At 36.7% G+C, this 21377-nt stretch overlaps 1 protein-coding gene across 1 annotated transcript in view; it reads right to left on the bottom strand.

The window, feature by feature from the left end:
* LOC111319772 (uncharacterized) overlaps nucleotides 1-19756 on the bottom strand; it is a 31420-nt gene extending 11664 nt beyond the window's left edge. The window contains 15 exon segments of the mRNA XM_088751266.1: nucleotides 193-426; nucleotides 1563-1704; nucleotides 2366-2406; nucleotides 3009-3081; nucleotides 5101-5171; nucleotides 8265-8343; nucleotides 8786-8853; nucleotides 11941-11997; nucleotides 12910-13017; nucleotides 13386-13473; nucleotides 13957-14072; nucleotides 14521-14599; nucleotides 15362-15488; nucleotides 16122-16384; nucleotides 19618-19756. Of these exon segments, the coding sequence (XP_088607392.1) occupies nucleotides 193-426; nucleotides 1563-1704; nucleotides 2366-2406; nucleotides 3009-3081; nucleotides 5101-5171; nucleotides 8265-8343; nucleotides 8786-8853; nucleotides 11941-11997; nucleotides 12910-13017; nucleotides 13386-13473; nucleotides 13957-14072; nucleotides 14521-14599; nucleotides 15362-15488; nucleotides 16122-16366 (1528 nt within the window). The 5' untranslated portion in view covers nucleotides 16367-16384; nucleotides 19618-19756.
* Between the last annotated feature and the right edge of the window lie 1621 nt (nucleotides 19757-21377).

The raw sequence follows: 21377 nt of genomic DNA, 5'->3' as shown, positions 1-21377 counted from the left end.
TACTAAAAGGAGAATCTACGTAATCGATATAACCAAAATGGATGCCTTTGCCGTAATATGGAGGATCCTTGACTTTCGCCTCTTTTTAACTTTTAAAAACTAGTTACAATTATTCCTTGAACACCATCTATAAAGAAAGATGTTCCATAGTACACCTCTCATCTTTGGTCAACCTTAATATTCAAACCTTACCAGTTTGCGGTGGGGAAAAAGGATTTGGTCTTCTTGGGCCTCTTGATCTGCTTCTCAGTCCTTGCAACGCACCAACTGCAATAGCATCTCTGGCAGGCTGATTGGCCATCATGACTGTTATCGCTTCATCTATTCGGTCTTTATATTCAAAACAGAGGTCATCTCCAAACTGCATCATCCCTTTTTCAGAGGTATAATATACCTTTACTGTTACTTTGCCAGGATCCTCTCTGACTGGAAATTTAAAATAATAGCTGTCGATACCAATACCACTGACTGTGTATCAATTAATAAGACATGCAAAATGAATACAAAATTTAACAGCATCACATGAATCTTTGTCATCGGTCTTAAGCAGATCTGTAAGCCGACTAAATCGGCCGATAGTCGGATTTCAGATTGCTTCGGAAAATGAAGGGTTGAATGCTGTCGTGACAATAAAAATTTTAATATCGTGTTGTACCCATTCAACACTTTAAGTCCCAAGATCTGATTCTCCCCTTTAGCTGCTACACATTTCCTAGTAAATTAGTTATGACAAATTGGTGTTACACCAAGGTATCTATCTCAGGGATAAGTTTGCGTATTCTCATTACCTGTTTGCTTGATAATGAATGGATATAAAAAGGAGAAATTATATGTGAATCACTTTTGGGAATTAAAAGGGTTGAATATAATCACTTTGATAATCATCAAAGTGTCTATGAGCAAATGAATCAGCTTAAAAATATGAATAATTGTAACAGTTTCTCCCAATATGGACCGACCTAGGCTGGTGAATTGCATTCTTAGATTTTTCTTTAACTTTTCGAACTACTTGCCAAACGAAACCGAACGATTTAGGGCTATAGTAACGGCAAGATCCGCTGTAAAAAGACTGAGCAACTTTTTAGCGAGTAGGTAGTGGAGAAAAGAGTGGTAATTCGAATTAATGAGGGATACTTTACCGAAAAACTTTTTATAGCGTTTCAAAAGGCTTTCAAGCGAACTTTGAAACATTTTTCATTAGCATCTGTCACGATTCAACAGCTGTCAATTTATAGTAACTGTTATCTTTTTCCTCAGTTTCTGAGCAACGGTATTCTGCAAATCCTGTGATCTGATTGGTTTGAGAGCAAGCAGTATTCTCCCATCTGGCCCACTCTCAGCGGGCGGTATCTCCTCCGTGTTGAGTCGCTTTGTAGAACATCTCTAGCTTCGTTGCAATTTTTCTTCAGTATATCTTGTTTTAACAGCTAAATAGTATTTTTAAGTGATATATTAAAGATATATCCTCCATTTTTTTAAACATAGCACGAAGATCAGTCTTAAAGCTTGCAATAAAGAGGGAAAGCAAACCATAACTAAGACAGATGTAAAATGCAACTTACTTGGACTACAGCCTGTCAAGGTGAAGGCATTTAAATATTCCAAGGTTACAGGAGGAAGATTTTCAAAATCGCCCATAAATTCATATGATTCAGCACCATCCGGGAGAGCAGTGGAAAAAGACATTAGAAAATTTGTAGACTCCTAAATACAATGAAAATGAATGATCTACCATTAAAAAAAAAAAAAAGAAACGAGAACGTACACACACTCGCACAAAAGAAATTCACACGCGACTATTTTGGCAATGATCCTGTTCACCTCAGTCTGACAGCTGTGAATGCAAAACATTTTACCCACCATACTGTGTGATTTTAAAGAATTTCTTTTTCTTTTGATTCCTGTTATAGCTACTAGTTACAACTAGTAAGTCATTTAAGTGTCTCTAAACCATATAACTGCGTGAATCTCATGACTCCTGCATGTAAACTGTACATCGTAAGACAAAGACAAAATTCTGAGTCCTGATGAGGAATCGAACCTCAGACCTTCGGATTCCACGCTCTGATGCTCTACCACTGAGCCACAGAGACTCCACGGTGGGTAAGGCCCATTATGAAGTTATTATTTGACACGCGTCCTGCATACAGCTGGGATCTGCAATGTCAGTAGCGCCATTTTTCGTAAATAGATTAAGAAAGATGGAAATTTTTTAACTCTGTAAAGAAACAGAGATCCACAAGAGTGGGACAAAGAAAAATTCCCATAAGGAATCGGAAAACATTTTTCACTATTTCTTTACCGTACTCAAAACTTACCATCTTCCTTATTCTTTTTACAATATTACTCTTAGTTGAATAATTACCTCTGTGTATCCCCAGCAAGGAGCCATCACACCAGATCTATCTGAAAAAAATGAACGGTTGAAATATGAATAAAACTCAATCACCGCTCAGCTTTAGAGAAACTTTAGATTAGTTGCAGTTGTAGTCCCCTTTTGATTAAATTTATTCTTGTTTTTCTCGTTGCCATGTTCCCACCAATAACGTAGTTCCATTTTCTGCATTTAAAAGCACACACAACCCACAATTCCTCTATTCGCTCCGAAGAAGGGCTAACGCTCGAAACGTCAGCTTTTGTAATCGTTACGGTGGCCAATTTACCATTTCAACTTTTTTGATATATCCAAATTATTTTGATTAAATTAGTTGAGTTAGTTACAGCAACATTCTTAGAAATGGAAAAGTGTATACATGTATATGAAACAAGTTCATTAGAATGCTATACGTTTTTAAATCTTGTAAAAATGCCACTTCAATCATTATGGTGCACTAACAGCATGAGAAAAAAATCTGACTATGTTTTTCAACTAACAATCAATTTGACTGTCAGCAACTTTCATTATCGAAAAAATCAACTCAATGTTTTCCTGGACTTAAAGATATCAGATTAATTTTTATATACAATTTACTTTTACTGCACGTGATTAACATGAAACAGCAACAAACCTCTTGACTGATCTGCGTGGTTACCAGCCACAATGCTCTCATCCTCTCTGTTAGTATCCCTTCCAGAGTCTGACTACACGATTGAGAAATGATATTATGACAAATTATGAATCAAGAAAAAATTCAATTTGAGTCTGTAATTACCTAGCCTAAAACTGTGAAATAAATATGAAAACCAACCTTCCCAGTAATGAACATTACTTAAGCAGTAGTGAAAATAAGGACTGAAATAAATTCAGGCCTCTACAGGAGTTGAACTCATGACCTCAGCAACACTGGTGCAGTGCTCTATCAATTGAGCTAACAAGCCAAGCGGGCTTTGGTCATTGTGTTGTTGTTTTTTGGTTTTTTTTTTTTTTTGCAGACCTTATTTTCACTACTACTTAAGAAGTGTTCAGTATTGCAAAGATTGCTTTCATATTCATTTCTTTCATGAGGAGGCGGCCTGGCCGAGTGGTTAGGGTGCTGAATTTGTAATCCCGTGTCCTGGGTTTAAGTCCTCCACCCTTCCTCTAACTGGAATTGTCCTCAGTTGCCCCTAGTTCAACTCATTAGCTGTGCTCTGCAAATAGCCCACTGATGTCTCCTACCAGTGGGGATTTTGAAGTACATAGTTAGGGAGGACCATTATGTAAACTTAACCAGGCTACTGGTAATAATGTATTTCACCCTCAATAAATAAAAGGAAATTTTTTTTGTTTTGTTCTCACATAATTTTACTAATTCCTAAAATTTGAAGGATTGGGGAGCATAAAAGCAGTTGCTCATTTAAGAATAGTTCATTACCTTTTTGGAGGATTGTTTACATGTAGATGTGCTTTTAATCACAGAAATTAATACCTAACTAGTGAATTAATTTATTGACTGTCTTCTATACCAATAGGGCAGGAGTAAAGGTTCTTGCAATAGAGATAAAATGATGTTCAAAATTTGAAGGTATATATGACTTATATTTTAGGGCTGAATAAAGACTCACACAACTAAAATGAAAGAGGTGTTTGACAGAAGAAATGGAGAGTAAATTATGTTTAGTTCAAATGATTAGAACAACCAGTTACACAGTAGCCAACAGAAACACTTAATAAATTGGCCACACATTTTTATAGCCACTCAATAAGTAGTGTTGTTGTTTCTAACCTCTATTTTGTTTGAAAGTTCAGTCTCTCAGCAGGGCGTAAAATTACGCCTAATATAAGCGCCAATGCGACTAAATTTTCCACTTTGGCGACCAAATCCTGAAAATTAGTCGCCATATTGGCGACTAAAATTTCTAATCACACCTTACTTAGAGATCTAGTGATTATTGAAGATTTGTAAAGATAAATCTGCGACAAAGTGCCTCGTTGAGCTCGTTTCCTAAACGCAGCACATGCACAGTGTCGAACGTAAATCTATCGTCACTAGACGCCATCTTGGATTTAGGTAATCTTTCATGTTGTATATGGTCCATTCTAGTGCCCTCTTGAAGCTCGTGCGAATTTAGCGGGCTCATTTTCCATCGCGTTTGACAACATCAGAGTAGCAAATGAAGCATAAAAGAGCGACTCTAGTCTTTATTTGTAAGAAAACTTTCCCTCCATTTTAGTTGGAGAAATGATTGTTGACTTAGTTGTTACTTAATTTCTATTTTCAACATTGTAATGGCAAGGTACTGAACGTCGAAAAATATGTTTAATTAATTAAGTTAGTGAGTTAGTTCCGTGAGCTGGAGCCTGGGTAATCATTGATGTTTGTATGACTGCATCACTCTGATTCATGAACAATTTAATCTATCTAGTACAGTGACAGGGTAAAATTTTTTTTTTGTGTGTGTGTGTCACAATGGCCACCAACTGTTTGGAATTGGCTACCCGGCACTTTAAAATATTTAGGAGCCAGGTGGCAACCGGAAAAAAAGTTAATTTTACGCCCTGCTGAGGTTAGGTTACCTGTGTCTTCATTTTCACAGGACTTTTCATAAAAAAAACCTGCATTGAAATGTCACATTTACTTACTGTTTCTTAATTGAATGCTCATCTGAAAACATTTGAGTAGGAAAAAGAACAAGACTTGTTCAAAATTAGAGGCATATAAAAGGTCAGAAGTAAAGTACCTCATCATGTGGGATGGGTTGCTGATCTGTGGTCACATCTGTTTGTTCAGGAGGATTCATTTGTAATGTCGCTACATGGACAATAAATGATGTCTCAGTTAAACACAATTGTCACTTCAATGTAATTATACTTTCTGAAATTATACCTATTTCAATGAATTAAGAACACCGCTTCTTTGCTTGAGCATGCTTGTCCAAGCATTTGAGTGTATAAGTATGTTGTGCCTTACAGAACTGGTTATTTGATTGCATTATTTCATAACATTTATAGAATTATCCTACTATAACAAGCCCTTATGTTTTTTTTAGCACCCTTACAACATTTGTAAATAGTGAGTCAAAATTATAAAGAATATGGTCTTTGATCACCTCAGGAAGGGTCACCCACATATTCACAGGATCAAAAAACTCATCATGCCACTGACATGCCACTGACATGCCACTTTACTAATTCTAGAAAAGGCCAACACTGCACCAGGTCCTTCAAGAGGCATGTTGTTTCGCACACCCTTGATCTTTGTTGTTGTTGGGTGAGATGGAGATTAAAAAAAAGCTTTGCAAATTATTTTTAAGTTGTATCACTATGAAATCAAAACCCATGAAAATCTTGTGAATTCATTCACGGTAAATTCGCAGATTTTTCACAGGATTCTCATGGTCAAATCAATGGCTTTTTCATGGTCTCAGTGCCATGAAAAAGACATGAAAAATCCCATGAAAAACCTGTGAACATTTGCATATTGAAACATTGTGTAAAGTGACCTAGAAGCCATGAAATAACCATCAAAATGGAATTTCATGTCTTTTCAATGGTGACTGAAAAACCCATGAATTTCATGTCAAAGTTAACTAAGAATCCCGAATGCATTAACTACATTTGTGGACTCTACGGGAAATCTCTTTTCAAGATTTAGTAAGACATTGTCAAGGAACCACGGGCAGTCACTTTAATAGTGTTCTCTCTCCGTTTAACTTCTGAAATATCATCTTGTGATGGCAAAATCTCGGTGAAGAATTTGCCGTTGTTACTCTTAAGAGCTGTTATTTGAGTAATAGTTGATTTCACCAGTGCCTGAACTGACGCAAGTTCTACTTGTTCCTTTTGCAAAGCAAGGCTCGCGAATGTGAGAATAGGAATCACATCCGGTCCATCATCATGCAGAGATTGGCAACGAAATTGAACTCCTTCAGGCTCTTTTTTAATCCACGGGCTTTATCATCACTGTTGGGTCGGGATTCCATGTAGGCCACAAGAGACGGCCAAGTGCGGTACATTGTCTCCAGAGCACCGTAGAATGAAAACCACCTGATATCAAACACTTCCTTGATTTTTAGCTCAGGATGTTCAAAGATCTCCTGAAATTCTGCCAGTGACTGTGACCGGAGGGCAGACTTGTCAAAATAGCGGTACAAAGCAGTACTTTGAATTTTGCCAAATAAGGAATACCATTAGCCGCTTGGCTTGTGCAAGGTGCAAGCCTGTGAGCCATGCAGTGGATAGACACAAGAAATGGACTATCGTCCTTTATTTGTCTTAAAACTCCATTGTTTTTTCCTGTCATGACACTCACTCCATTGCTACCGAATCCTGTCATTTTGTCCTTGTGCAAGTCTCTCCTTTCCATTAGCAAGTTAACAGCAGTGGTAATAGTTTCGGCCTTTCCATCCCGAACGTTGATGTTTTCTAAAAATTGCAGTTCTGGTCTAAATTCATTCAATAACTTAACACAGACAACAAGATTTTCATGATTACTGACGTCCGTTGATTCATCGATTAACAGAGAAAAGAATGGGCTGGCTTCGACTAGTTTGTCAATGTTAGACTTCAGAACAGTAGCAATAGCATCTTGCAGACCTTCGGCACTTTGATGGGATCGATAGGTAGCATTTCCTCCTACTCGAAGATTCTTAACACTTTCGAGGCCAACTTCATCCAGAAAATTGAGCAGTGAGTCGTACTTGACTGTTGCTATATCCTCCTTGGCCAGCCAGTGGACGGCTCTCATTGCTGTTAAGGATGGCTTGCGATTCTGCTCTAAAAACACGGCGCTGTGTGTTGCTGAACGTATCCCCATAGCTTCTTCACTAACAGCATCCTCGTGTTCTTTACAGTCTTTATGTCTTTGCAGAGTTGAGGTTCTATAATTTGTACACCCTTCTGCCGATGCAAAGGGGTTTGTCTTCTTAAGTTTCCGACAAAAATAGCAGAACATTGCCTCCTTTTCATAGCGCAACCATGTGTGATCTCGCAACTAAGTTTTCTGGAAAGTTCATGATTTTTTCGGTTTCCTTCAATCCTCCTCCGTTTCTTCCTGTTCTTCTTCCGTACCATTTTTCGCAGATTCACTCTGGCTTCGATTTGGAGCGAAAAAGCTTTCTAACGTTCGAACACATTTTGGATGTGACATGTTACACACCAAATGTAAAGTTCACCACGCTTGCTTGAGCATGAGAGCACGTGTTCAGTAGAGCGTGACTGAAACGTAACTTTAGAATGAACTTTTTAAAACGTGCGATAAAATATACTTTCCACGTTCTGTTTTAGATGTGGCTAAGTTTCTGTTGTGAACTAAATCTCTTCGTGTGTGCTTCCTTTCTACCTTTTCCCCTAAATTTTGGAGGGGACAAATTGTCCCTTTGGCCATTTTTTTGAGGGACAATTTCGATTGCAGTGCAGGATTGGCGCAATGGCGCGGCCTGGCTCAAACCCTGATTATAGTACCCACATAAGTATAATTATATCCACTTTCTACACCTTAAGGTCACTGTCAACAAAATAGGGTGCTCTCCGAATGTTCTGGCCAAGTTTAGTCAAAATCTGACAAAACCACCCACCCTAGTATATGTAGTTAGTTCAAGTAAAGGACGTATTTCCCATAAAAGTAGTTTCCATAAAACAATGTACAATCTTTTTTTAAGTCATTCAGCGTTGCTATTTGTATCCTTAGTTTGGGTTCAAACAAGACAAGCCCTAATAGTCATACAAATATAATAAAAATACTTACTGACCAAGTCAGGTTGGGGAGGAAGTATTTGGCTCTATAGGTCATGATGATTGTACCTTCCTGCCCCTCCATTCAAAAGTCATGACCTCAGGCCACATAGTTTCCTTTGCAGCCCTCTCACTCGTTCAAAAGATATAGTGAATGAACCATTACCCTTACCTCCTGACTGCTCAGCAGTGTCACTAGCTACAGCCAAACCAATGGTACTGCTCTTGATTGAATCCAATCCAGAGGGTGACTACATGATTGAGAGGTTATCATTATGAATAAAGAAAAACTATTTCAGTTTGCACATTTATATGCCACATATAAAACTAGAGAAAAAGGTAATTTGGTTTGTACCCTTCATTCTGAAATTATGGAAAGAATAATTCATAAGCAAATTACTGACTTGAGACCTACGATTGCACCTGACTCAGGCTCCTTAAAACATACACATTCTCTAGGGAGGACTGTTTTCATGTAAATGCATGGGCTTTGAATCAGCTAGAGGAACTTAAGTCCGGTAATCTAGAGCAACTGATTTTCATAAAAATAAAATTAATAGCAATTGACTTATCTTTATTACTGAAGAGAGGTGGGGTTGATTTCAGGCTATCCAAAACTGAGCCCAAGCCAATGCAGTCATGACCATGACCCATTCAAAAATATATTAGATAAAATGCCAAAAATAAATATACCTCATGTGAAATGGGTTGCTGATCTACAGTTGCAGCTGGTTGTTGAGAAGGATCAATGTGTAATATCCCTACATGGAAAATAAAAATTAATACACCTATCTCTTAGTTACTGCTTGACTTGTTGTTATTTCATAACATGATCTTCTTTCAATGAAGAGCACTACAAGTTTGAATGCAGAGAGCGCCAACGTTAATCAACTACATTCCAAGAATCAAATAGATTGCAACTCATCACCAATTTACACATGCCAATCACCATACTAAAACAGTTGTGTTCCAGGAAAAACAAGTCCTTTTTACAGTTCCCGGTGCCATATTGAATGTGTAACCGCGCAAACATGATAGCGAGGTTAGTGTTGACTCGCATTGCGAGTTCTAGTGAGAGTTTAGTGAAATGTGGTTTTGCACTGTCCTTTTCATCGAGATATTTCGACAATGAACGATACTTTCCCTACGCAGGATATTCCTCCTTCTTCTTCGAAAGGAAGAGGAAGACACTGTGCCGCTTTTTGGTTGTGCTAATAGCTATTATGACACAGCAGGCAATTCAACAGGTCTGCATTTCTTCTAGTTTCCGAATGACTTCCAGCAGGAGTCAGATGGTGCAATCTCCTGAATCGCCAGCATGGAAAGGACGGATTCATCACAAAATCAATTTTTTTTGTGCTCAGAACATTTCAAAAAAGAAGACATGCGAAAAAACGTGGGCAGGTCGCTGGAAATTGGTGAAAGGTTTATAATGTTTGTAGGGTTGTTTTGTTGCTTGGATACCGAAAGAAAATGCCTGCTTTGATTTTCGGTATTGAAGTGTTTATGCTGGGATTTTTGTTTTGGGGGGGGGGGATTTTTTTCTCCTCATTAAAAAGGTGATATTTATATTTCTTTGTGTACTGTGGTCTTATACGATATCTGTGAACTGAATGTAAAATTGTAAAATTGTAATGTAGAATTAAAATGTAAAATTTTAAACTTATAAAATGATGAGTTTAATTATTATATATATGGGCAGAACCATCTCGATTTAACTGGTCAGTACCGAAAAATCTATGGAAAATGCCTGCTAAAAGGGTCCCGGTAGCAACTGTGAAAACTGAAGGAGAGTCATTTGAAGTTGAACAGGAATTATTTCAACAAGAAGTTGAAGCACCTGTGTCAACTGTCAATGCTGCTTCACCTTCACCAGCTCAAATTTAATGCTCAAATTGATTTAGGTGTAATCTTTCCTTACATTAAGAAATATTAATATTAATGTTGTTAGTACTCAGGGAAAAAAGATGATGTTGGGCTTGTAAAATCAAGATAAGGTACCATTGTACATTGTGTAAATAAGAGAAGTGATTGGCATGACAATAAAACGCGAGTTAAACTATGTTTTATGGGAAGGAGCTTCAAAATTCTATTCTTCAAACATAACATTTCGAAGAGCCTATTGACAATAATTAACATTATTATTCACAGAAGAAAAAATAAACAGTTCTGTACTGTCTAAAATAATCCTAGTTGTTGCATATTGAGCAAACTCTTGCAGCATATTCTTGTAAACAAGTTCTTGTGCTGGAGATGGGAAGGTTCTTTCGGTTCCACATAGTTAAGATTAATCCATGTAGTGCAGATTCTGGACACCAGGCTCTTGCTGATCCCAAATCTATCAGCAAGATCTTGTACAAATAACCCAGCCTTTAGTCTCATAAGTATGAGTAAAAATTCATCCAAGAATGACAGTTTCTTGAAGGCCCCGGCTTACCTCTGTTATCATCTGTTTGGTATGCTGACTCTCTTTCGACAATTTCTCTCCTTTCCAGTACTGCATCTTTGCCAGCATTGGTTCAATAAAATTATAGAAGCTTATGAGTGCTCCATAGTTTGGGAATCCAGTATAAAATAGAACCGCAGACTCATCATCTTTAATTTTGTCAATTGAAAATTGGCACGCCAATAAATATCCCCCTCGTTTTCAACTTCACTTAGTTTTTCTTTCAAGTCAGCTAATTGTACTTGCAGTAGCTCTATTTCCCGTTGCAGCTTAAGAACATCTGACTGTTGCAGGGCTGGTGAAGATGAAGCAGCATTGACAGTTGACACAGCTGCTTCAACTTCTTGGTGAAATGATTCCTGTTCAACTTCAAATGACTCTTCTTGAGTTGTCACAGTTGCTACTGGGACCCTTTAAGCAAGCATTTTCCGTGGTTTTTTCGGTACTGACTAGTTTAATCGAGATGGTTCTGCCCATATATATAATAATAAACTCATGATTTTATTAAATTTTTAATTTTACATTTTAATTTTACATTATAATTTTATAATTTTACATTCAGTTCACAGATATCGTATAAGACCACAGTGCACAAAGAGATATAAATGTCACTTTTTAATAAGAAGAAAAAAATCCCAGCATAAACACTACAATACCGAAAATCAAAGCTCCATTTTCTTTTGGTATCCAAGCAACAAAACAACCGTACAAACATTATAAACCTTTCACCAATTTCCAGCGACCTGCCCACGTTTTTTCGCATGTCTTCTGTTTTGAAATGTTCTGAGCACAAAGAAGTTGATTTTGTGATGAAGAATCCGTCCTTTCCATGCTGGCGCTTCAGGAGATTGCACCATCTGATTCGCTGCTGGACGTCATTCGGAAACGAGAAGAAATGCAGACCTGTTGGATTGCCTGTTGTGTCATAATAGCTATTAGCACAAACAAAAAGCGGCACAGTGTCTTCCACTTCTTTTCGAAGAAGAAGGAGGAATATCCTGCGTAGGGAAAGTATCGTTCATTGTCGAAATATCTCGATGAAAAGGACAGAGCCCCACCACATTTCACTAAACTCTAACTAGAACTCGCAACGCGAGTCAACACTAACCTCGCTATCATGTTTGCGCGGTTACACATCCAATATGGCGCCGGGAACTGTAAAAAGGGCTATTTTATATAGTCTTTCATTTTCAAAATAAAATTTGAATGTTAATGAATATTAATTTAACTGCTCTTTCTTATGCCACTGACCTTTAAATAGGGAAATCAAACCTTGTGCTAATGGCTTATTGGGAAAAGAACACAAATGTATCTATTTTGTCTACAACTGTAGGTTATTAATTCATTACAAGGTACATTTTGCATTATGATAATGCCCTTAATTATCTCGATGCTGGTTTACCTGGCTCAATCAGACTTGCCCCTGAGGCTTGCACGTTTTGGGAAATTTGATCACCCGCTGTGTGATGAAAATCATATTGGTGGATTAAGATATGAACATGAAAGCGATCTTCGCAGTAATGAAAACTACTTGAGCTGTTGCAAAAATAAGAGGTTATGGGTTCGAGTCCTGTAGAGGCCTGATTTTTTTTCTGGCCTTATTTTTTATTTAATTTTTTTTTTTAATTTTCTAATGTCTTTGGCTTGTCCACATTAGCATGTTTGTTAACTGCAAGAAAAAATTAAATTTCATTTGAGAATGAGAATATAATTATAATGATATAAATTGACATCTGCATGCAGTTAACTCATTTTATTAAAAACTAGATCATTGGATAATGCAATTCAAGACTTTTTATTGGCTTAGCCATTATGGTATATCAGCCAATATACCATAATCTACAAATATGGTAAGCGTACGTGCCAGCTTAAAATTAAAAGGGAGCTAAAAATTTAATAAAATTTAATAATTTAATTTAACGTTTTTAATAAAACAATTATTCCACTCGCTCTTGTTGGATATGAGATGATTGTAGCCAACTCGGCGCTACGCGCCTCGTTAGCTATCTATCATATCATATCCAACGTGCGCTCGTGGAATAATTGTTAAATAGAGCCATTCCCTCATTTTCATTTCAGAAATGCTCTCTTTTGCCAAGAGCCACCACTGCAAAGCAGCATGTCATCTCAAAAACTAAATCTAGTTGATATCACCATTATGATCAATTACTTGATTGTAGTTTTTACAAAATTTATTACAACTGTTTTTTTTTTCAGCAATTAAGTTTTAAAAGAAATAACATTTTTCTGTCTCACAATTAGAAAGATCACTTTCAGACAGCACATTTACACTTGTCTACAAATCTTTTTCAAATAATTATATCTTAATTAAGGAAATTTTCATGGCTTTGAAATCATGACCTGAGTTTACCTTGTTCCATAAAGCTTGCCCCAAGGGCCTGAGTGTTTAATGAAACTTGACCACCTGCAGTGTTGTCAGCTAAACATGTTGAAGGCAATCTTTGGCTGGGACTTGGCTCTACAGGTAAAAAACTGATGTCATTGTTCATGACAATTCCTGGCATTTCAGCCACTACCAAGCAAAGACCCACAGACCAAAAAGATTAAGATAAATTAAATAACAACAGGCAGACAAATTTTGAATATTAATCCTTTCAACACTTAAATGAAAAACCCCTGCTCTTCATTTTCTTCTCAACATCTGAACATCATCATGACTAGGAGCTTAATTCTAAAGTTTTGCCGATGGGTTTCTCCTAATTAATATAAAAAGTTAAATTGTAAATGTAGTTCACACCTACAAACAAATAATATATTCGAACAGTTTGTCAGTGTCTCAATTAATTTATATTTTCAGTCTGACACCAAACTACAATATATTATTACCTGATGCAGTAAGACCATATTTAGATCCAATTCTTGGATAAGCAAAGACTGTTCCATCACTACTAATATTCCATAGCTGATAGGGTACCTATTTTTAAATCAATTCAGAAAGTAATTGTGATACTGAAAGTGAAATTCAAATATATGAAGACATTATATATGGCAAGAAAGTTGCAGCATCTTTTATCATCATGCTGTCTCTTAACCCTGTAACTCCCAGAAGTGACTAATACAACTTCTCTGATCTCTACAATATTCATATCTTATCTAGCAAACGAGGAATGATAATGCTCAAACTTATCGTGTAGAATTTTTGTTTTGATCTAATACAACACTAAATTCTCACAACTAAGTTACGAGGAAATGTGTAGCAGCTAGAGTGGAAAGTTAACAATCATATATCTTTGGATTTAAGGGTTATGTGTATCATACACTACCAAAACAAATGACAAAAATATGACTGTGGCATCATAAAACAAAATAGTGTGACTGGAGTGGAATTTTTCCTAAAACAAGTTGCTCTGAAAGATTGGTTTTCATAAACGTTTTGTGAGCTCTGCACTGTTGTTACTTTTGATGTTGAAGGATGTCCCTGTGGTTTGAATTGTATGTTAATGACATGCAATTCCTTTGCCCTCTTAGCTGCTGGTGCACTTTCATTATTCTTCCTTTTTCCTGATTTTTTACCTAGAAGTCACATACATACAGATTACTTAAAAACATTTTATATGTGTGATGCACATGCAGAGGTCTCCCTTCTAAGAAATTAGATGGGATTGACTGTACTGCAATTTTCTTGTGCATTTGTTTGTTATCAAATGAATTATATATATAATATATATATATATATATATAATATTAAATATATATCATACTAGACGTTTTGTTGTGTAATTAAAATTTGCTGAGTATATTAACCAGTTGTGTGTATATTTGACTCGCACTGTGAGACTGCATTTTTGTCAAAAGTACAATCAGTTCCATGCTAGAACAAAAAACATCAGTTGAAATGATCTTAGGAGACAGCTAGGAAAAATAAAGATTGTATTTACTACAGATCTTTGACACTCCTTTTGAATAAACAAGCTACCTGAAAAATGCGTAAACTGTGTATGAACAATTCATTCAAGCATACCTGACCTCACTTGATTTTCACACTGTTTATGAACAGTTGGTCTCTGTGGCAATGTCCTTGACCACTCAGAATCTGTTATCTGTAAAGAAACAGTTAGATACATTTTTTTGTATAACTATATAAACAATGGTGCAAACATTTACCCCGGTTCATGCTTTTCTGAGTGAAGCTCAAGGAAAACTTTGAGTTTTAAGAAACAGATAGTGTCCATTAGGACAAATATTCAAGAATATTTCTGCTCCATATGTTTTCACTACCCTTTAAATATTTTTTCAGAGCACATGACAAAATGTCTGCCATCCTATAGCTAGCTAGCTTACCATTTACTGTGTGGCTGGATGTTCACTTTTCAAAAGTATTGAGGGGATTATAATCAAATATCTATATCATTTAGCAGCAGGTATTAAAAAATGCTTTACAGAATGGTCTTCTCAGACAAAGCAGCTTCTTGAAGACTGTAACAACCCTTATTTAATTAATAAATCTGAATTAAACTGTTTGTCTACCAGTACAGAGTCACAATCATTTGACTGCAACATTTTGACTGCCTAACATATACAGCAAGTCTTGGTGACAGAAGAAAGGTCAAATGGAAAATTAATTATGCTGTATGTAGATTGTTGGATATCTAACAGGGTCGGATTGAAAAATAAATAAATTCATTTCTCCATTACATGTAGCCTAAATAACATCCTGAACTTTTTTTCGACTATTGGCAATCAAACAGCATAACTTCATAACAGAAAATTTTGTCACAGTTCTATAACTCAATCAGTTTTTTCCAGTAAACAGTTTCCTCTATTCTCTTTAAACAAGACTTTATCTTTATTTTTTCACCAACCTCAGTAAAGATATAAAGAGCTGAATTTCCCTTGAGGGTCTTTTTCATGAATTCCCCATCCCAAACTGATTTTTCACCATGGAACTCCAGCCGTGTGCGATTGTCAACCGCAGAGGCACAAAAAAATCTAATGAACAAATGAACAAAAGCTATAATTACAAGACTACAAAAACTTACACTGCTAATTTACAAATTTTAAAGTACTGTTGGGCGAAACATATTAGTCACGTGCCAACATTGTAATGACTATTATTATCATTATTAATTAAGTTACACAATTAAGCCAAAAAAAAGTAAAATTTACAACAAAGAACTTAATAAGAATGGGATGAAAAGAAAACAAACAAACTTAATGAAAACAAATGAAGTTAATGAAAATGCAAAGTTAAAAGAAAGAGAATATGAATTTAATAATAATCTATAATTAACTACTTAAACATAATTTTGGTAATACACTTTCAAATTTGGAGCCTAACAGAGCCTGAATGTGGCCTGATTACTGTTCATAGAGCCAGACATCAACATGACAATTAATCACCGGACAAAAAAATTGTCTGGTCAAAGGAAATTAAAGGTAGGGTTCACCAACAACCAATAATTCAGTTGAGATCATCCCCAGTAAACGTGATCCCTGAAATTTTGTCCTGTTTGCAATGTAATATAATCTCCAATTTGTATATACTGCTGCATTCAGGGGGTAAAATGCTGAAATTAAGTGGAATACTGAACATGCAATTACATGTATGTAAAATATACTTACCTTTGATTTTTCAAATTTGGAAAATGTGAAAGAAGTGTCCTCTTTACATCTTCTTCTGACATGTCAACTGTGAATTTTACGTTGTTTACAAACTGTCCTTTGCCTTCCTTTTTAATACTTGCCATAACAATTGTGTTTGGCATAAATACTTGATCATTTCGCTTGGTGACATTATCAGATAACAGGACTGTCACATTATGATAATGAATCCCTCTTGCACTCTCAGAGTGTAATTGTTCATCCATTGTTATTGATAATCACATCTAAGAAGCAAATCAAAATTAGTTTGTATAAAAACAAACTTTACATACTAGGAGAAATTACTTTTTGATTTAAATTTCTAAATATTTCTCACAGAATCAGCTGAATAACAAAATAAGTTTAGTAACTTTGTGTGGTGACCAAGGCATTATTGTAACATATTGTTCATTAAGGAGAAAATAACAGGCTGTTATCAATAGACAAGCCAACTTTCATTTTGTTGCAGCCTTTGATGAGGACACTAAGGAGGAAGTGATAAATTACAAAATAAAAAATGTCAAAAACAACAAGTAGACCTGTTTAGAAATGATATTATTCAAAATGTTGGCATAAATCGTTACACTTTTCTGCATTCCAGACCCAACTTAATGTCTCATTTGGTAATCTTAGGATTTAATTCAAGAATGTCACAAACATACTGTGGGGGATTTTATGTAGAAATTAAAAAAATGTAAAAGCTATACATTCAAGATTTGGCTCTTGCCCAAAGATGCAGGATTTACTAAAATTTGGGCATGATATGCACAACTTTTTTTGCCTTTTTGATGGGAATTTGAGAATTCATAAGGATCAAAATTAAAATTCCAGCAAAAGCAAATCAACTGTACTGGTGTTACAAGATGACTCCTCTCACACCAAACTATTTTATACTTTTTTTTTTTATACAAGAACCTTTTCAAAAGAACGTCATGGCTGAGATTAACCAAAATTTTAAGAATGTATTAAGAACATTCCTCAGCCTGAGAGTGGATTAAGAATGTTTTTATTTCGCTAATCAGTATGTTAAATGACAAGCATAAAATCAAGATAACAAATGTAAGTCAACCGAAATACCTATGGGCATGTTTTGTATAACATTAACACTGATTTACTGAAATAGTGTACATGTAATTTAAGAACATCTTATAAACGTTTTCAGCCTCAAATCGGGAAAAAATTTTAGAATGTTCAGCCTCAGCTCCAAAATTAGACTTTGTTAGAAAAAAAAAGTGTGCATGCCTTATCAATAGAAAAATGAGCAGACAACAGAGAGTATTTTGTTTCAACTTGATGCCAGGAAAGAGCATGAAATGTAATATGTCCATTATGCGAACATGCCAATCAATTCAAAGCTCAAGCCCTGCAAATTGAGTGACCTTGAGGGAACTGTAACAATAGTTTAGTAGCTAGATTATGGCAAAAGAAGATACCAGCTAGCCCTCTGCTTTCTTGAATAGGATGTCCAGTCATACTTTGGTGTCATTTTTCCTTGCTACTTCAGATGAGGTTACAAACGCCAATATTACCACTGCAACCCTCAGGGAAGTCGTGGTTCTGCTAAAGCTCTACAGATTCCAGAGGCACTTAAAAACCCTCGTTTGCTAAGCAAAATTCTGAAGGACTAGTAGCCTTGGAGAAAAACCCAAGATTGTGATTATTGGGGTGCAGAAGGCTTTAAGTTTTCCAGAGATCAGTCATTTTATTTCGGAAAATGGCTGTACGTTCAGTGGCAGACCTGAGCCTCTTTGACATGCAGAAACTTCGGTAAATGCACGACGTTCAGCAAGTGACATACAGAAAGCGTGAATAGACATACCACATCCAAAACCTTTGAAAGAAACAACACAGGGCTTGTAAAAGTCTAATAAGAAGTCTGGTTCATGTTTTTGTCAGTTCGCATGTGCCTCTGTAAGCAGATCATTGAGCCATTTTATTCTTATTCATGGACCAGGTGTAAGTTGCTGCGGAATTAGTCGAAAAATTACGTAGACTATCTGCGTGCCCAGAAACTGGAGTCAGTGTTTACTTGAGAAAAGACACGTGATCACTCATCGCGTGACGGAATGACGATTACTTCGGCTGGTAGTTGATGATTAGCCAATGCATGTGTTGTTTAGTGATCAACCAATGCGTGATTTCCGTCTCTGCGTGCGCAGAAACGGAAGTGGTCATACCAAACCTAAGCGTGACTTTTGATTAGGGGACTTATCTATGTAAATTGCATCACGCTATCCATTAGTTGCCAACTGCTTCATGTTTGGCGTGCGTATATTTTAACAAATAGATTCAAAATTGCCGTGCGTCTGTTCAGTAATAAAATTAAAGATAGCGTCAAATGTAGTTAAAACGAAAAAGGTTGCTTAGGAGTACCAGCTGATTTTAACTGCGAAGCTAATTTCGTTACTTGATAGAGCTGACACGTTCACTGCTTTCCTCACAGCGTAGTCAAATTTAAGATCATTTTGCACTTGAAAGGATCTGTCCTAATCGGGATGGAACGGTGAAACAAACTTGAAAGTTCCGAAACCTCACGGCTTAAGTAGACGGGAACTAAATTAGCAGCTGCTAGTTGAAGTGAAACTGCACATGTCACGTCATAAGAGCATGGCCGTGAGAATATAGAGATTCATAAAATAAATAGTGCTCATTAGGAATTTGGTATGTAATGAGAATAGTTCAAAACATGGGAAGAGCAGTATTTCGAAAATAAAGTAAGAATACAGACTCAGTAGGTTTCAATGCGAGCTTACTGTTGGAACTACAGTACTACTCAAGGAATTAACGTCGTGCTTCGATGAGGAAATGCTTCATTCGTAACATCCGAGCCGAAAAAACTGATTAATCTCCAGGTAAACAAAAATTACCGAGATCTATCGAAACTTTGATGAAATGACGAAAACAAAAAGAAGTCTGTGCTTGGGGCCGTTCATTATTTGTCGCCTGGGGGGTGAAAAACCTCACGGCTAAACTGGACGGAAACTTAACTTGCAAGTGAAACGGCACGCGTTATGTTATAAAAACCATGGCCGTGAGAATATGGAGATTCGTAAGATAAATGGTGGCTCATTAGGAATTAGGTATGAATTGCGCGCACGCTAGGAGCATCAATACGAGCTTACTGGTTACTGCTGTAAAGTTAAAATATCGTGATCCTACTCTTGGAATTAACCTCGTGCTTCAAAGAAGAAAAGCTTAATTCGCAACATCCGAGGCGAAAAAACTGCCTAATCTCCAGGGAGAGGCTTAAACAAAATCTACAAACCGAAAGTTCGGGAAAATGAAGAAAACAAAAATTGAAAATTAATTTGTGACCCAAATTTCCTTTTTTTAAAGAAGCGACAGAAGTCAGACCGCCGAGAGAATCGTACATCGACGCGACATAAAGAGCAAAACTTTAGTTAAAGAAACCACGGATACTCACAGAGTAGATCTTTGCGTGGACCGAAATCAAACTCCTAAAACAAAAACTACTTACTTGGCTCTGTATTCGATACTCGATTCCGAAGAAACTTCAACTCCAAGCGAAGTTTCTTGCACGGTCTTGAACTACAAATAACCTCTCGACAAGTTATGAACTATACCATCTAAACATAAACACATACCTCTGAAGACAGGATGCGTGCGCAAAAACGGAAGTCGTTTCTAGACAGGATCCACGTTTCTAAACATACATGTGATCATTCGTCATGTTGGAGTGACGCCTATGCGTGTGTAGCTGCTGATAATCTGATGAAAAATGATGAGACCAATATGAGGAGACAAAAAAAAAACACCATATAAATTAAGTGGGGATTACGTAAGTGCTTCATTGTCACAATAAAATCCCCCGCACCACTTCCCTCCCCCCTCCCTCGTAATGACTATTGACTAGTCCCCAAGAACAATGTCATTCAAATTTTGGTAAGAAATATTACAGTGACGACAATGTCAAGATAGTCGTGTTGGTTTAAGATGACATTGCTCCGAAGCCCAGACTTCCGAAGGAATTACTTTCCTGTAAACGTAAAGTAGCATAACGCACTTTGGAGTATTTGATAATATGCGACCAATCAAGCGAGCGAGAGTCAACTTCCGTTCTAGATGAAACAGCTCCCACTGCAGAAAATTTCTTGGTTTTTTAATTTTTAAATCACAATTTCTATCTTCCTCTCCCCGCTCTTCTTTGTATTCGTTTTGTATTCACTCGTCGCGCGACGGAACGATGACTACTTCGGCCGTTAGCTGCTGTTCAAAATATTTGATTTCCGTTTCTGCGTGCGCAAAAACGGAAGTGGAGTTGTTTGGTTATCAACCAATGCGTGATTTTCATTTCTGCGTGCGCAAAAACGGAAGTGATCAGAGGCAAACCTAAGCGTGACTTCTGAGAAAGGACTCAAATATGTTAATTGCATCACGCTATCCATCAGTTGGCGACTGGCTCATGTTTGGCCTGCGTATATTTTTACAAATAGATTCCATACTGCGTGCGTCTCTTCATTTACTCAATCAAAGACAGCGTCAAATGTGATAAGAACGAAAAAGGCGGCTTAGGAGTGCTACCCATGATAGAGCTACACGTTCATACTTTTCTCAAAGCGTATTCATATTTACGATCATTGTGCGCTTGAAGACAATTATCCCAATCGGGATGGAACGATAAAACAAACTTGAACGTTTTGAAACCTTAAAACTGAACTAAACTGGCTAAACTAAACGGGAATAGTTAATTTGCAGCTGCTGGCTAAAGTGAAACTTCACATGTCACGTCATATGACCATGGCCGTGGGAAAAAGTGGCTCATTAGGAGTTTGGTACGTTCTGAAAATACTTCAGCACGCGGGAAGAGCTATATTGTGAAATACAGTAAGCAAGTCAAGAACGCCCGCAACTGTTTACTTTGAGTTAACAATCCGTAAGCACCATGTGATGTCCCTTGTGATGTCCCATGTGATTATACTTTGGCGCGAAACGCCCAATGACCAGCTCGATTGACAGAACAATTCTCGACAGACAAAAAAAAATCCTCGACCTTCAGGAAAATTCTCGATCTTCGCTGAAATTCTCGCTCGCCAAATATTTTTCGATCGACGAAAAAACTCGATCGACAAAATTATTTCTCGATCTACCAAAAAATTCTCAACCAGTAAAAAAATTGTTTGACCCACGAAAAAGTTTTCTCGATTCTTTAAAATATTCCTGAACTTACCACAAACATTTCTCGTCAGAGAGAATTATTTCTCGACGAATGAAAAAGTT

The sequence above is a fragment of the Stylophora pistillata genome, chromosome 2 (assembly GCF_964205215.1).
Source record: "Stylophora pistillata chromosome 2, jaStyPist1.2, whole genome shotgun sequence".
Lineage (NCBI taxonomy): Eukaryota > Metazoa > Cnidaria > Anthozoa > Scleractinia > Pocilloporidae > Stylophora > Stylophora pistillata.
The sequence above is the reverse complement of the archived record's forward strand: the minus strand, read 5'-3'. Positions and strand labels throughout refer to the sequence as shown.